Below are 17,210 nucleotides of genomic sequence, written 5' to 3'. Positions count from 1 at the left end.
TAAGAATTTTCAAATGAATATAAAAATAATTTATCATTATAGTCTTTTCAATTATAAATGCATATAATAATAAGTAACTACAAAATGTTTAGGTCCGTATGTGCGGACAAAACACCTAATTATATATGATATTTGTGAAAATAATTTCAAACAAAATTAATAATAAAATTCTAAACCAGCAGTAAATATATATCTTTAAAAACAGTTTCTTTTGGTAAAATATACGTTTCTGTCTTTGCTTACAAACAGTTCCTCCGTTTCAATATAAATGATATTTAAAACGATTATTTTTTTAATGTACATGAAGTTTTAAAATTTTAAGGTTGATTTTAATTTTATTAGAAATTGTTCAACCAATTGGATTTACAGTTTTTTAATTATTGACAAATTGAATTTAAAATTATATCTTTAAAAAAAAGTTTTAGAGAAATGTAATTTTTTTATTTTTGTGCAATAAGCCAAAACATGAAGTGCATGAAATATTACGAGACAAAAGTTACTATTAAACAAAGAGAGTAATAATTATCAACACTCATATTTTATACCGAGATATAAAAAATAAATACACTTTTAAAAGATGCAAAACAAAGAAACGTAGAAACAATAAATAAAATATTTTAAATTCTACTATATTTTTCTTATGTTTGCTTTATTTCCGTGTCGGTAGATAGAATTCCAAGTTCTAATTCATCATTTCTTCTTTCTTTTTCTTTTTTCTCTATTTCCTATGGTCCCTTATACTCCCTCTATTTCATTATAAATGTCGTTTTACACTTGTGCACACGGATTAAGAAAGCATTTAATTTTGCATATTTTCAATATAAAAACATCATTATCGATACAATTCAACCAATAGAAAAATAGAATGGAGAATAAAGTTAATAAATTTTGCATTGATAACTCTAAAACGACACTTATTTTGCAACGAAAAAAATTCTCTAAAACGACACTTAATATGAAACGGAGGGAGTAATAATTAGAGACCTAATAATTATACCCTTTGAAAAAGAAAAGGAAAGACATAATCAACGGCTAAGATGTAGCGTATGCAAAGTTGGCGGAGGCAAATAAGGAGCGTGGAATAAAGGAAGAGTCGAGTCCACATGGGCGGCCATAGCGTTTGTGTCCTACCTTTGTCCCCTTGCCTCATTTTTGCCTTTCATGCTCCCGACAACTTCTATCTCTCTTCTTTTAAACCTAACTTCTATGCATCTTCTCCCACCTTTATATATCCCTCTCCTCTTTCCTAAGTCCATCATCATTCATCAACCAAACTCACCAACAAGAACAATAACAATAGCAAGAACAAGAGAAGGATTCTGCCTTGGATATATTACACAAAAGCATATAGAGAAAGAAATCTTGATTTTGAAAAACAATGGCGTACGAGAAAGTCAATGAGATTAACCTTAAGGACACAGAGCTTCGTCTTGGATTACCTGGAACAGAGAAAGTTAAGGAAGAACAAGATGTTTCTTGTGTTAGAAGCATCAAGCGTCAATATCAAAGCGATAACGAGGAAGAATCTACACCTCCTACGAAGTAAGTAAAGATCTGAGTTCCAATTTATTCTTTCGAATTAGCTGATGAATTGTTATACTAATGATATTCTTTGCTAATTTACAGAACTCAAATCGTTGGTTGGCCTCCGGTGAGATCTTACCGTAAGAACAACAACAGTGTGAGCTATGTGAAAGTGAGTATGGACGGAGCTCCATACCTACGTAAAATCGATCTCAAAACATATAAAAACTATCCAGAGCTTCTCAGGGAGTTAGAGAACATGTTCAAGTGCACAATAGGTGAATACAACGAAAGAGAAGGGTACAACGGATCTGAAGTTGTACCAACGTACGAGGATAAAGATGGAGACTGGATGTTGGTTGGTGATGTTCCATGGGATATGTTCTCTTCCTCTTGTAAGAGACTCAGAATCATGAAAGGACCTGATGCTCTCGCTTTAGACTCTGGCTTATGATAACCACACCAAACACAAAACTATTCAGGGTTTTGTTCAATGAGTTAGATCCATTTCCACGTGATTTTATCTTTTCATTTTTATTTGTTTTTTTGTTTTTAGATTTAGAATTTGATGTAAAGATACATGAAATTTATGTATAATACGGATACATACACAATATAGATGCATATGTAGCAATGTTCTTGACGAATATAGTTTTGAAATTTATAATAATATCCAAAATAATTTACAATGAAGAACATAGTAGTCTGAAAACCAAAATACAATTTTAGTATTTTACGAGTCTCGAACCCAAAAAACAAAGTATATATGAAAGTACATGATTGCTTCGATATTCTTTACACCATTCTCCTCTTACCATTTTCTAGATATGTTAGGAAGTAAGACAGTATATATTCTGCCAATTATATAAACAAAATCACTCAAAGGATAAAAATTGAAACCGTCTGGGAACGAAGTATAACATCTCATCAGTGAACCTAAAGTATTGTGACTGAGTGACTGGTCTTATAATTAATGATTTACAATACATGACTTCAATACTCTTTTTGTTGAAAGACTCCAATACTGTTTGTAAAGGAAACAATAAAGTGTTAGTAGATCTCAGGTATTTTGGGATCATTTTCAAGAATGCAACATTCACAACTATAATTCTTAAAATAGAGATTAGGCAACATCAACGCCAGGGCACGAGAGTGGGAGTGACCTATCTACCATGTCACAATACATCATTAGCTAAAACAAAAATGGAATTAAAAGCATAAAAGAAAAATAATTAAGTTTGGTGTCTTCTAGCAAATACAAGTCTTCCTTGTACACATTTTTAAGCATTTTACTATTCTCAATATCATGAAAATAAACATCATTAGAACTGTTTGTCCAAAAAAAAAAAAAAACATCATTAGAACTGAAAATGAGATTGCAATTAAGATCCGTAGTGGTCTTTTTAACCGATAGCAAGTTAGATGTAAATGAGAGCATGTAAAATGTTTTAGACTTCTTATCAAAAAGTTCCATATTTCTAATGACTCTATTAGGTATTATCTCACCATTTACAATCACAACAGTTATTAGAGTAGAATCTGCATTGCTAATAAGACCAGAGTCTCTAATCATGTGATAGAATGCTTATGAATCTATGATAAATGGTTTAGAATTTTCTGATGCGTTTAAAATATTACTACCGGTTTTACCAGAGTTTGTATCCTGAGATGGCTGAGAAGAAACTCCAACAGCATAGGTGGATGACAATATGGCTCTTCCTTCACAATTGGTGCAGATAGGTGGAGTAACATGTTGGATAGCTTCTTGTGCTCTTGTCTGGTTGAATTTGGATGGTGGCCTGAGGTGAGGATGAAGGATCCAGCATTGATTCTTCATTTATCCAGTTCTCTTGCAGTTTTCACAACTCACAAGTCATATTTCTCCTATTTTCTTGTTTAAAGAACACCTTTATGAGATAAATCAGCTTTAGCTTTGTTTGCCATGGATTTAAGAGCAGGTCTATTGGTTATATACTCAAAGTAAATGTCTAAAGACTAAAATATTATTGTAATAGTACTTTAACTAATGATTTAAAATTTAAATATAGAAAAAAAGATTCACGTACAAGTGGACAAGTGTAAATTTGATTTTTTAGGATGTCTTAAAAGATCTCTTTTAAAAACATGCATCTTATTTCTTTCACTATATTTATCTTTTTTATTACTAAATTCTTGTGATATTTGGTTAAGAACTTATGCGATGGAGGTGCTGTAACACAACTAAATGTTGATGGGAACCGAAGTTGGAAACTAAACAGTCTTCTGTCTTAATTCCTGAGGTGCCTTCCTGGAGAAGTTAAAGGAGATGCAAATCTCTTTCCAATATTGGGATTCAAAACGGCAAAAAAGGAAGCTCATGGTAGATGGGATGTGTAACATCTCAAGTTTCAAGTATAACTTTTTCATCAACTGAGCTCAAGTACAAATATTTCACAATACAAACTATCCTTGTAGAGCATGGCTTAAAGAATGGCAGTATAACATAGCTTTCTGAGGTTCTTTAGGTTTCAATAATGAAATGTCGGCGATATTCAGTAATAAATAAAAATAAGGACCGCCTTTGTAAAACTAGAAATGTCGTGAATTAACTAAATGTTCGTTGCAGCTGAAAAATGTTGCTGAATCTTCGCCTTGATGGAAGTAGCTTACACGTTCTCTGTTCGACAAAAACCTTTCCCATCTTCCCTCTCGACAGAGTACCATCCTTCAAGAAAGTGAAGCAGAAGGGGACACACCAGAGAATCACCAGAGACTGCGACGGAGGAGGCGTCGTGTTGAATTTAATGGAAACGGTATGGTTAGATGAAAGGTCTGAATTACGTAGGATGTATTCCCGCTATTCTGGAGGCTCTATATCGTATCAAAAGTGTTGGAGATGCGTTAGGTCCGTGGGAGGAGAGGCTTAGCAACAAGGAGAGGACAATTATCTTGAAAGATCAGACACGGTGGGAGAGAGCGGTGGAGATTTTCGAGTGGTTTAAGAGCAAAGAATGCTATGAACTGAACGTGATTCATTACAATATCATGCTTAGGATTCTTGGGAAAGCTCGTAAATGGAGGTATGTTCAGAGTTTGTGGGAAGAAATGATCAGAAAAGGCATCAAGCCGATTAACTCAACCTATGGGACTCTCATTGATGTTTATAGCAAAGGTGGGCCTAAAGTACTAGCCCTTTGTTGGTTAGGGAAGATGAGTAAGATAGGGATGACGCCTGACGAAGTCACAACGGGTATCGTTCTTCAAATGTATAAAAAGGCAAGAGAGTTTCAAAAAGCAGAGGACTTTTTCAAGAAATGGTCGTACGGCAAAGACATAAACTCATGACAGTGAGGTAACTAACCTTAAAAACTACTCTAGTAACAGCATGTGCCTTGGAATGTAATAAAAAGATGAAATGTGATCATGAATGTGTTATCCAGAGAAAAAGATGATGAATGTAAATCCTTTATTTTAAAAGTCTTAACAGTAAAATGCGAAACAGTTACTAAAACAATCACAAGTATCTCTTTCTTTTATTTGGGCGGTTGGTAAATTTGCACTAAACTTGGACGATAAGAAGAGAACACAAGTGGTTTCCTCATGTCTTTAAGAGATTCCCCAGTTCTCACAGATTTTAAACATTGATCTTCTCCAATGATGTAAGCTGTTTTGTAGGTACCGTTCGATTTTTTTTTTGCCTTGGGCAAAAACCGCAGCAACTCTCTTCTCCTCGTCAATGAAGAAGCCAAGTGCATAAACATTGAATGGTTTGATACTAATAGACACTTTGAAAAACTTGCTCCACGACACTGTGTTGCACTCGATCTTATCCGTAACCCAAATCTCCAATATCTCATCTTCTTTCTCTAAATAGAGCACCGCGAGCTGCTCTTCCCAAGCACAGGACAGGGTCACAGGATATCCAGAAGTGTGAAAAGGAAGTTGAAGCTGTCCGAATCTCTCTCTTGTAAAATCAAAACAGAGTAAAAAACAAGCTAGTCCTTTTATACTAGAAGCAATAAAGTAAGTATTTCCCTTCAAAGAAAGGCCGCATTGGCATGGTGGAATACTCCAGTCCCTAGGACCTAAAGGCCAAACAACCTTCCATGAATCCGAGCTAAAATCGTAGATCTCATAATGCGTATCATAATTATACGCAGCTTCGCGACAAACAGAAAATTTCAAGATCTTTTGGTTACCGTTGCTGTCATGTCCAAGTGCATACTGGTCAGTGGTTTTGATGAAGCTTTCTATAGGTGTAATCAACCTTGTTTGCGCCAAATACGGATTCCACACCAAGATCTTCGCATGGTCACTGATGACACATAACACTAAACCGTCACAGTGGAACACTTTATCTATCTTGTTGCGATTAAATCTCTCTATCTCATTTAAAGATATATCGATAAAGCCGTTGCGGACTCCTTGGAGATCGAATATCACTGAGCAAAGCATATAATCCATCGTCATGAACCCTAGAAGCTGCTTTCTTGCTACTGCTTTACCGAAAATCAAGTTTTCGGACAGACTATCCCATGATTTGCAAGTAGATCGCACTGCTCTCAGAAATGTTATTGGAACCCTAGCGAGTATCTCCCCAACCAATTCCGGTGCAAGATCGGACATAGTCGTCATTCTTCTTCCAAGTTTCAACAAACGCTGCAATACAAATATATACAGTAATTAGGGCTTTGTCGTATACATACACAAATAAGTTCCGATCCGTTCCTTTTTTTTTTGTCATCTTTATTATTAAGAGGCTAAAGCCTATTAACCGACCGAAGTTATACAAATACAAAGTCCATAGATCTCGGCTAACCATAAAACGAACATTAAACAACAAGATCCATAACGTCCAAACAAAATAAGGTCCAACGCAATCCAACAACCCTATTCCACGTGTTAACCTTTAGCGCCCCTATTCCACGCGTTAACCTTTAGCGTGTTACCTGAATCAAGAACACCAACGGACTTCATGACTGGAAAGTGATATAGGAAAAGATGACGTCACAAATTAAATAATAAAAGGACTGAAGACGAGGACACGTGTAGAATGGAGAAGAGTCAGTTGGAGTTTGTTACAGAAGTGAAGCGAGAAGAAGAAGAATAAAAGGAGGAGGAAGAATCAATTGATCATTATCAGATATTTTGAAAAGAACTTTTCTTAAGCTTTTCTCTGAGAGTTTGTGAGATTGAATTTCGCCATTGTTATTGAGCTGTTTCTACCTGTAAGCTCTTGGCGTGGTGAGAGCGGTTCTTTGTAATTCATACATTGGATCGAGTAATACGAGTAATACGAACCTATATTGATCATTGAGTTTCGCTGTATCAGAAAGTCACCGGCGTATATTCGAATCCGCTAATCCACCAGGAACGAACCGGAAGTAGGATCCCATAGTAACAAAACGCGAGACAGAAGCCAACGTTTCCCAGCCAAGATGAGACGACGTCAGAGCCAAAAGCCAGCCTTACAGTGCTAAAGTAGCTACAGTAAGCCAGAGTCGAAGCCCGATACACGGGAGCCAGGTCGCCGGAAAAGATAACCGGCTGTTTAGAAGAAACACGAGTTCTTCTCTCTAAAAGAACGCAAAAGGACAAAAGGCAGAGAAGATGATAGGAAGATCTATGACCTCTGATGTCTCGCTTGGAATGTTGTCTGACCAGATCCGAGAAAAACTTAAGCACCCACATCTGAACCGGCTGAGTACAACCACCGCGTACCAGAAATAAGATAGGAACCAATCTAAACAGACCAATCCAAACAGAAACTCACCAGAAAATCACAATCTTCATCACAGATCTATCTCTACCCACCACAAAACCTCGACCAAACCTCCTAAATCAGAACAAAAGACATAACCACCCCCCCCCCCCTCCCCCCTCCTCTCGATCTACTTTTTCTTTTACCCTCTCTCTTCTCTCTCACTAGAAGTGTCGGATTGATCCGTTCCTTTCCTTTTTCCTCTTTTATTTGACATCAAACTATTTATTTTCATATGTGGAAAATATATTAGAAATCTCTTAAAAAAAATTCTTATATACATATATTTTACCAGAGGCATGTGATATAAGAGCATGCCCATTGAAGGGTCATGCAATAAATTCACACAAGGCCCAAAAAAAAGTAATAAAAAATCATAAAGCATTGAATTCCTTGCTTCCGGTTTAGTGGGCTCCACGCCACGTGGCGGCCCACTACAGGTCAATTCTCTATTTTTTTTCTAAGTCAAACGAAAAAAAAATTGAAATTATGAATCCCAACCAGGGGTTCATCAATGAGCATGATCTAAGAATCAAATAGACTGGGTTTGGGGGAAGGGTTATTAAAATAAATTAGAAGGAACTTCATTGGAATTTCAATATACATATGGTGTCATGTGTAAGAGTAGGCCTAGATATTTTACCCATATCTGAACCCGATTAGAAAATCCGAACTGATATAGCTATATATCTGAACGTGTATTGATTTAAGAGATATTTGATATTCAAACCAAAATGGGTAATATCAGAACTGAATGGATATCCGAAGATAACCGAACATATGTATATTTAACCTTATATTTCTAGTTTACATTTTTTCATTTTATTAAAAATATTTATATTGATGCTACACATATTTTAAGATCATATAATATACATATAATTACAGATAAAATGATTTTACACTCACTTAAAATGCATGTTAAGCTTTTTGTTTCATGTATTAACAAAAGTTACATCCAAAATTTAAAAACAATAACCAAATTAATGTTTATTTATTTTTTGAAAATGTTATTTCCAAATCTATTAATCACTCATATCCCTTATAGATTATTTGTGAAGTGATTTGGCACATGTCATCACCACGTTCAATAGATGACATGACTTACAAAAAAAATATGATTTGTAAGAGAGAGAGAGAGAGAGAGAGAGAGAGAGAGAGAGAGAGAGAGAGAGAGAGAGAGAGAGATAAACACACAAAACCCAAATTCCAAACTATATATATATATACTTTCTAATATTTTTGAAAAATTGCTGATCTAACTATCTCATCCCGCGCAAGGCGCGGGTTACTACCTAGTTAGTTAATTATGACATGTGCAATTTTCCTTATAAAACTTTATAGTTTTTGGTAATATTTTTTTTAGATATGGCAATGACTATTAATTCGTATATCATCACTAATGTTAACTTTCTATATAAATATTTATTTTTTTTGATAAAATTATGAAAATATATTAATAAATCATATATTTATTTTTAATATTACAAAATTATAAATACATTTCCTTTTAATGTTACAAGTTTTAGGAATATTATTTAGTTTTTTTTTTGAAAATTATATATCTAACAATTTTTTCTCTTAATTTTATAGAATTTGATTTAATATATTTTACCAAAATAAAAAACATTTCCAAGAGTACAATTTTAAATATTATACATAAATATTATTAAATATAAATTTAAATAAAATATATTTATTTATCTTTATATATAATTAAAATTAAATATTATGTTAAATATAATTTAAAGTTTAAAAAATTTATTTCTGCACGTGGTGTAGGAAAACACTAGTTAAAAATAAGAAATCAGTTAAGTAAACGTTATATTTTTAAATACAAGAAACTTAAAAATGAAAAAAATATTTTTATTTCAAAATCTAAATATCCGAACTCTACCCGAAATAATCGAACCCAAATTAAAATATCCAAACCCGACGCGAAGTAGAGAAATATACGAACGGGTTCTATACCTTTATACCGAAATACCCGAAAATCTGAAATACCCAATCCAAACTGGAGTGGATACCAAACCCACACCCCTATATATGCATAATCAATTGACATTTTAAAATTTCAACAAGGTAATTACTGGATTTTTGTTTGATTTCATCTTTTTTTGCTAAAATTTGGATCGTTTTCTTTGTTAGGTCATCACTGAATTCGGGGAAAGTGACTAAGAAAATGAAACATCAACCAAAGGAAAAATGTGTTGATTTTAACCAGGTGAAACTGACAAAAGAAATGATAAACATGCAATACAAAAAAGTCTACATTGATAGCAGATTGTTATAGCATGTTTTATTGAACTGCTATCGTTGTTAATTTAGAGATGTAAACAATATTTATGTTTTATGTTGATGATTTAGAGATGTAAAAACATATTAAAAATATTTATGTTTTTGGATTTTAAGATGTAAACATAGCATCCAAACTATACATTTTTTTTCATCTCATATATTTAGATTCTAGATATTTTACCTTGATGCTGCAACTAGGTGTTGATGCAACAGTGTCTAAACGAACAACATCTGAATATTAGCATCTAGCATCTAAATGCAGCATCTAGATACAGAAACGGACATGACGATTGATTTGAAAAACGCTTTTGAAAGAGCTCAAACCTGGATCGTAGGAGGGAATTAGAAAAGAATATGGTTGATCGTATCTTTCTCTTCTCCATACTGCATATAAATCCTATTGATCCCATAGTGCTGGTCGGCTTGCCGACGCCACAAAACCGGACAAAGTTTGCCATAGAAAGCGTATGATCTTCTTCGGGGTCTTCAGCTTCCATACTGTTTTCTTACTGGCATTATCGATTGGTTCTAGCAACTATGGGTGATCACTTTTCGTCCTCTGTTCATGAGCCCAACGTATCACACTCAAACTGTGACCTAATTGCCCCGCTATAGTTATCTTGCTTGCCTAATGGGCTCGTTTTCAGTGCTAAAATATGATTAATATCTCCTTACGCATCAACTAGTTCATTTAGCACGTCTACAATCCATTCCTTTGTCTGAAAGTCAATAAGGTTGTGAACTCTGAGGTTGGGATCTCTTATGCATGTTGTGTCTCTAGAAATCTTGAACTTCTAACAAGGTGATTATAGGATTCTGTTTTTTTAAGAGATCACTGGTGAACTAAGTGAAAGTGACTAAGGCAGTGGATCTGTAACCAAAGCCAAAAAAAAAGGAATAGTTAACCAAAGCAAAAAACAGAGGTTGGTTTAACTTTTTATGAAAAAGACCAAGGAAATGATAAACAAAACTACCAGTGGCGGATCTAGAATTTATTTTTATCCGGAGCAAAATTTTAATGTCAATGTATAATTTGAACATCATCATGGCCATTATAAAAAAATTGCATATAATTACATGAAATTTTTAAAGATCATAGGGGGCAACTGCCCCACCCAAAATAGGCATAGTTCCGCCACCGAAGACTACCTAAAGCTATGGATTTAGAAAGGACGTAATCTCCTTTACAAGATTGAGAATTTAAAACTTCAGGGATCCATGGGATGGGATGTGTAACACCTCAAGTTTCAAGAATATTTTTTCACTAAGTGAGCTGAAGTACAAATAGTTCACAATACAAGTTCTTCTAGTAGAGCACAGATTGTACTCTGACAGAACCGCAGTATCCATTACCATTAGCCTTTTCAGGTTCTTTAGGTATCCATAATGAAATGCCGATAATATTTTGCAAATAAAAGAAACGAAAGACCTCCTTTGTAAAAATAGAAAACTTCAGCGTAGCACAGTTATCTTCTTTCCTTTAAGGGCTTGAAACATTACGAAATTACTAAAACTCAACCCAAAGCGTCCCTCTCTCTCTCTCTCTCGTTTCAATCGGACAAACGCAACGAGTGCGCGCGAAACTATTATCGGATTTCTACAGAGAAATCCCATTCGCCGGCAAAAGTAGTCACCGTCTTGTTGGTGAATAACTAAATGCTCATTACAGCTGAAAAATGTTGTTGAATCTTCGTCTCGATGGAAGTAGCTTACACGTTCTCTGTTCCACCAAAACAATACCTATCTTCCCTCTGGACAAGCTCCCATCTTTCAAGAAAGTGAAGCAGAACTACGTACCAGGAACCCACGACGGCAGCAAGGGGACACACCAAAGAATCAGCAGAGACTACGACCGTGGAGGTGTTAGTACTATTCCCCGTGAAGTTATCTCCGGAAGAAACTTACTTATCGTAAACCCAATTGATACCCGCATCGGAAAGTCAAGGATTAGTGATGGGTTTGTTGGCAAGAAGGCTAAAGATGCTGGATTTAACGGAAACTGTATGGTTAGTAAAGCGCACGCCAAGTGTTCGACGAAAGGTCTGAGTTACGGAGGATGTATTCCCGCTATTCTAGAGGCTCTGGATCGTATTCAGAATGTTGGCGACGCGTTAGGTCCGTGGGAGGAGAGGCTTAGCAACAAGGAGAGGACGATTATCTTGAAAGAGCAGACGCGGTGGGAGAGAGCGGTAGAGATTTTCGAGTGGTTTAAGAGCAAAGAATGCTATGAGCTGAACGTGATTCATTACAATATCATGCTTAGGATTCTTGGGAAAGCTCGTAAATGGAGGTATGTTCAGAGTTTGTGGGAAGAGATGATCAGAAAAGGCATCAAGCCGATTAATTCAACCTATGGGACTCTCATTGATGTTTATAGCAAAGGTGGGCTTAAAGTACATGCCCTTTGTTGGCTAGGGAAGATGAGTAAGATAGGGATGCAGCCTGACGAAGTCACAACGGGTATCGTTCTTCAAATGTATAAAAAGGCAAGAGAGTTTCAAAAAGCAGAGGACTTTTTCAAGAAATGGTCGCACGGCGGCGGCAAAGAGAAGAAGATGGAGTCGCGTGTTTGCTTGAGCTCTTATACTTACAATACGATGATCGATACGTATGGTAAATCGGGACAGATCAAAGAGGCTTCGGAGACGTTCAAGAGGATGCTAGAAGAAGGGATTGTGCCAACCACAGTGACTTTTAACACCATGATTCATATGTATGGCAACAACGGCCAGCTTGGAGAGGTGACTTCCTTGATGAAAACGATGAAGCTTCAGTGCTTACCTGACACAAGAACATACAACATTCTCATCTCGCTTCACACCAAGAACAACGATATCGAAAGAGCAGGAGCTTACTTCAAAGAAATGAAAGACGCCGGGCTTAAACCAGACCCTGTAAGTTACCGAACCCTCCTTTACGCGTTGTCGATAAGACATATGGTTGAGGAAGCTGAAGAGCTTGTATGGGAGATGGATGATAACGATGTCGAGATCGATGAGTATACGCAGTCTGCTCTCACTAGGATGTATATAGAAGCGGAGATGCTTGAGAAATCATGGTCTTGGTTCCAAAGGTTTCATCTCACGGGTAAAATGAGCTCTGAAGGCTATTCAGCCAACATTGACGCATATGGCGAGCGTGGATATCTAACAGAAGCCGAGAGAGTGTTTATCTGCTGCCAAGAAGTGAACAAGAGAACGGTTATTGAGTACAATGTGATGATCAAAGCGTATGGAATCGGTAAAAGCTGTGAAAAGGCTTGTGACTTATTTGAGAGCATGATGAGTTACGGCGTCACGCCGGATAAGTGCACGTACAACACTCTCGTCCAGATCCTTGCGAGCTCCGACATGCCTCATAAAGCCAGATCGTACCTGGAGAAAATGAGAGAGACGGGTTACGTGAGCGATTGCATACCGTACTGCGCTGTGATATCGAGCTTTGTGAAACTTGGTCAGCTCAATATGGCAGAGGAAGTGTACAAAGAGATGGTTGACTTCAATATTGAGCCTGATGTTGTTGTCTATGGAGTGTTGATCAATGCTTTTGCGGATACTGGAAACGTTCAAGAAGCTATGAGTTATGTAGAAGCGATGAGAAAAGCTGGAATTACAGGGAACTCTGTTATACAGAGTTCACTGATTAAGCTCTACACTAAAGTCGGGTACTTGAACGAAGCTGAAGCTATCTACAGAGAGCTTCTTGAATCATGTAACACGACGCAGTATCCAGACGTGTACACATCAAACTGTATGATCAACCTGTACAGCGAAAGATCGATGGTGAGAAAAGCGGAAGCGATATTCGAGAGCATGAAACAGAGAGGAGAAGCAAACGAGTTCAGTTTTGCTATGATGCTATGTATGTACAAGAAGAACGGCAGGTTCGAAGAAGCGACTCAGGTAGCGAAACAGATGAGGGAGATGAAGATTCTCACTGTTCCTTTGAGTTACAACAGTGTTCTTGGTTTATACGCTTTGGACGGGAGGTTTAAAGAAGCTGTTGAGATTTTTAAAGAGATGGTTGCGTCCGGGGTTAGACCAGATGACTCGACGTTTAAGTCGCTTGGGACCATACTGATCAAACTCGGCTTGTCGAAGAAAGCTGTCCGTAAGATGGAAGAAGTGAGGAAACAAGAGATCAAGAGAGGTTTGGAGTTATGGATCTCCACTCTCTCTTCTCTTGTTGGGATTCAAAGCAGTAACGAAGATTGCGATGAGCTTTAGGGTTTAGTTTTGGTAGATTGTTGTGCCTATGTATATCTGTTTACATGTCAACCTTGCAACTACAACTAATCACAAATTACAGTTGGTCATGTAAACGAACAAGGCCACGATAAAATGTTATTTCATTAACTATACAAGATTGAACAAAAGCTAACACGTCACAAAGTATTTACATGACGTCATTGTGCCATGAGAGAACTATATCTCCAAGCTCTGTAATCAAATCGGACCACCGTGAGTCTTCTTCATCTCCATCAACTACTTTCACTTCAACCACCACAACATCCGCCGCTAACTCCACCGCTTCCACAACTATCTCCGTTCTTCCTCTTCCTAATCCAACTTCTTTCTTCGTCTTCTTCACTACGTAACCTAATCTCTCCCCAATCGCCTTCACCTTCTCCTCTACTTCCACGGCGGAGACCTTCGCCGTGAACCTCCTCTCTTTCTTTCTCTTAACCTCAAACAATCCGGAGAGATCCAACCCCGATGAAAGCGAGATAAGATCAAAGGCCGTAATCCCCGAACTCGATTTCTCAAGAACCGGTTCCGGTTCGAGGATATTATTAAAATCCAATTCAGAACCGGTTAACGATTTCTTGAACCAGGTTGTATCCATAACAGACTCTACACTCATCCTCGTCTCAGGATTCGGATCAAGCATCTGATATATAACAGATCTCGCTTGCTTCGAGATCCAGCTCGGGAAACGATACTCTCTCCGTTGAATCTTCCGATACATGGAAGCAATGTTGGAATCATCGAAAGGAACGTAACCAACGAGAAGAACGTACAGTATCACTCCACAAGACCACGCGTCAGCCTTCCCTCCGTCGTATCCTCGCCGCGAGATAACCTCCGGAGCCGTGTAAGCCGGCGTACCGCACGCCGTGTGGAGCAATCCTTCCCGGAGATGCTCCGGCAGAGCGGACAGGCCGAAGTCCGAGACCTTGAGGTTGCCTCCCTCGTCCAAGAGGAGGTTCTGCGGCTTTACGTCGCGGTGAGCGACGCCGTGGAGGTGGGAGAATCGGAGCGCGGAGGCGAGCTGCTGGAAGTAGCGGCGAGCGGTTGGTTCGGGGAGACGGCCGCGGCGGAGGAGTCTGGAGAAAAGCTCGCCGCCGACGGCGAGCTCCACGACGAGGTAGATTTTGGATTTGGTGGCCATGACTTCGTGGATCTTGAGGATGTTGGGGTGGTCGCGGAGACGACGCATCGCGTCTATCTCGCGGATGATCCTCGGCTCCATGTTGGATTCGATGGTTCGCTTCTTGTCGATGATTTTGACGGCGACGAGGTCGCTGGTTGAGATGGAACGGGCTAAATGGACTTTCGCGAAGCTTCCGCTGCCGAGACGGCGGCCGAGCTCGTATTTTCCGAGGAGGGTTTTCGCTGGAGGTGACTGGTTTTGCTGTTGAGGAAGAGAGTCCATGGAGGAGGAGGTAGTGGTGGCGCCTGAGTTTTTTTGTGTGGTTTTCAGGGACGAGTTGTTTGGTGACTCGATGTTTGGTTTTATAGTGAAATGAGATTATTCTTATGCCGAAAATACCCTTAGAAAATAATTATGATGTTAATTGAATTTTTGTTTACGTCTTATACGGGGTTGTTATTACTTATACACATTATTAACGTCGATGAGCTCATTTCCGGAAACTCTAATTCCTAGAACCCCTTCTGTTTTTGAGTTTTTATGCAGTAATCTTCTTCCAGTTAAGGGGCGGATGTATATATATGAGTATGGGGTCACGTGCCCACTACTCTTTTAATTTTTTTCTTGAATAAGTTAAATTATGGGCTAATTGGTGAGATAGCTTTTTTTCCTAAGTGAAATTAAGAATCTAGCTATGATTTTAACATAATTTAATGTCAGGTTTTTTACACATATTCTATCCGGTTATGCCCTCTCATTTAACAGGTTACCAGTTACATATTATAAATTAAGCGACGTCGTAGTTTTTTGAAAGAAAAAGAAACCATCCACGTATAACTTTATTGATCACATACATATACAACAAATTTTCTATTCCATATCATCTAAATAGTATAGGATTATAATCCCACAACAACCACTAAATACTATATATAACCCAATCCAAATCTCTAGATATTAAACCTTATCTCACTCCCACCATAACCCTAAAATAGTAAACCCTAAACCCTAGTCAGTAAACCATATCATCTAAATAGTATAGGATTAACCCAAATATAAACTCTAAATCCAAATTGAATGGAACATAAGAAATAGTATAACACTAATCCATAACATATCCCTTAACTTATAAATACTAAACTCTAAATTCTAATCACTAAACCCTAATTTAAATGTAAACACTAAACCCAAACATAAACCACAAAACTAAATATAAATCCAAAATCCAAATGTAATGGAACAAAATAAATAACATAGTACATATTAGTGAAGGTATGGAATCTCTATAATTGCATGGAAAAAATTAATCATAATCCCAACCATACTTTCTCACTTTCTAAATACTAAATCCTAAACTTTTATCACTAAATTATAATCCAAATGTAAACCATAAACCTAAATATCAAAATATATTTCTAAACAAATGGAATGGAACATAATTAAATAGTATAGTAACATAATTGATCGCATAACAAAATATTATAATACATATTATTTTACATTTCTATTCTATATGCATATAAATAGAATAGAATACAATAAAAAACTACTGTTCATCTTCTCCTACACATGCGACAGAGATTTGCTTCAAATTAAGATACATACATGTCTTGGCGTTCTTGCGACTGTCGCTTATAAAATTTGAGAAATCCCCTTTTCCATCATCGAACTTTCTAAATCGTTCTTCTTCTCCACAAAACTTTTCCGGAACCGTAGTGGGTAGCATCTTCATCCCTCAAATCTGCTTGATCTTTCTATATTTTACCATTGCTTTGTTAGCTATGTGAGAGTAAGTATGGCCACGTCTTTCTTTTAGAATCATTAGTTATTAATTTAGATTATAATTGTTTTGCAGGTTTTACCGGTAAAGTAAAAATGTAGGATGGCAATATTATACAAAAAACACATTGTGTATCGTTATATTAGGGAAATTGGTTATCTCATGAATTATGCTTTTTTCTTGGTTATATAGACCAATTTCCCTTAAATTAATTTGATAAAATTGTTTGCAGTTAAATGAATAAGGTGCTGACTGGTTTTCCCGCTACCACCCGCAAACGCAGCTTTTGCGGTTTATAGCGGTTGTTGGCGTTTCAAAACAATCACAGAAAACGCTACAAATCGATTCAAACCGCTCCGAACCTCTTAAAATCAAAAGCTGGTTCCAGCTAGCGTTTGCGGTTGCGGGCGGTTGCGGGAGGGTAAATTTTTTTTCTTTAAAACAGAATAAATAAAAATAATACTAAAATATCCAATAAAAATTTTCAATTGAAAT

The 17,210-nt window shown here is 36.9% G+C and overlaps 4 protein-coding genes across 6 annotated transcripts; 2 read left to right on the top strand and 2 right to left on the bottom strand.

Moving 5' to 3' along the window:
- The first annotated feature begins 1,243 nt into the window (after positions 1–1,243).
- Positions 1,244–2,171, top strand: LOC108857105 (auxin-responsive protein IAA2). The gene is made up of 2 exons (XM_018631036.2): positions 1,244–1,542; positions 1,627–2,171. Exons 1-2 carry the CDS (start codon positions 1,379–1,381, stop codon positions 1,976–1,978), a joined length of 516 nt encoding a protein of 171 aa, XP_018486538.1. The 5' UTR covers positions 1,244–1,378; the 3' UTR covers positions 1,979–2,171.
- Positions 2,172–4,936: 2,765 nt separating this feature from the next.
- On the bottom strand, positions 4,937–7,418 carry LOC108862333 (F-box/kelch-repeat protein At3g13680-like). 3 transcript variants are annotated; one of them, XM_057010363.1, is made up of 3 exons: positions 6,730–7,418; positions 6,323–6,452; positions 4,937–6,162 (listed from the first exon to the last, which is right to left on the bottom strand). In XM_057010363.1, exons 2-3 carry the CDS (start codon positions 6,323–6,325, stop codon positions 5,110–5,112), a joined length of 1,056 nt encoding a protein of 351 aa, XP_056866343.1. In that variant the 5' UTR covers positions 6,326–6,452; positions 6,730–7,418; the 3' UTR covers positions 4,937–5,109. The 3 variants fall into 3 exon arrangements, with proteins under 3 accessions (XP_056866343.1, XP_056866342.1, XP_018491930.1); XM_057010362.1 differs by having other exon boundaries at positions 6,805–7,401; XM_018636428.2 differs by lacking the exon at positions 6,323–6,452 and having other exon boundaries at positions 6,805–7,410.
- Positions 7,419–11,061: 3,643 nt separating this feature from the next.
- LOC108862331 (pentatricopeptide repeat-containing protein At3g23020) lies at positions 11,062–13,883 on the top strand. The gene has a single exon (XM_018636426.2). It carries the CDS (start codon positions 11,239–11,241, stop codon positions 13,786–13,788), a length of 2,550 nt encoding a protein of 849 aa, XP_018491928.2. The 5' UTR covers positions 11,062–11,238; the 3' UTR covers positions 13,789–13,883.
- On the bottom strand, positions 13,880–15,279 carry LOC108862332 (CBL-interacting serine/threonine-protein kinase 7). Its single transcript, XM_018636427.2, has one exon. It carries the CDS (start codon positions 15,215–15,217, stop codon positions 13,958–13,960), a length of 1,260 nt encoding a protein of 419 aa, XP_018491929.2. The 5' UTR covers positions 15,218–15,279; the 3' UTR covers positions 13,880–13,957.
- Between the last annotated feature and the right edge of the window lie 1,931 nt (positions 15,280–17,210).

Source organism: Raphanus sativus, chromosome 5 (assembly GCF_000801105.2).
Source record: "Raphanus sativus cultivar WK10039 chromosome 5, ASM80110v3, whole genome shotgun sequence".
Classification (NCBI taxonomy): Eukaryota; Viridiplantae; Streptophyta; class Magnoliopsida; order Brassicales; family Brassicaceae; genus Raphanus; species Raphanus sativus.
The sequence above is the reverse complement of the archived record's forward strand: the minus strand, read 5'-3'. Positions and strand labels throughout refer to the sequence as shown.

Coding starts and splice junctions, on each gene's coding strand:
- LOC108857105 (XM_018631036.2), top strand. CDS start 1,379: ATGGCGTACGAGAAAGTCAATGAGATTAACCTTAAGGACACAGAGCTT. Junction 1,543..1,626: donor GAATCTACACCTCCTACGAA/GTAAGTAAAGAT, acceptor GCTAATTTACAG/AACTCAAATCGTTGGTTGGC.
- LOC108862331 (XM_018636426.2), top strand. CDS start 11,239: ATGTTGTTGAATCTTCGTCTCGATGGAAGTAGCTTACACGTTCTCTGT.
- LOC108862332 (XM_018636427.2), bottom strand. CDS start 15,217: ATGGACTCTCTTCCTCAACAGCAAAACCAGTCACCTCCAGCGAAAACC.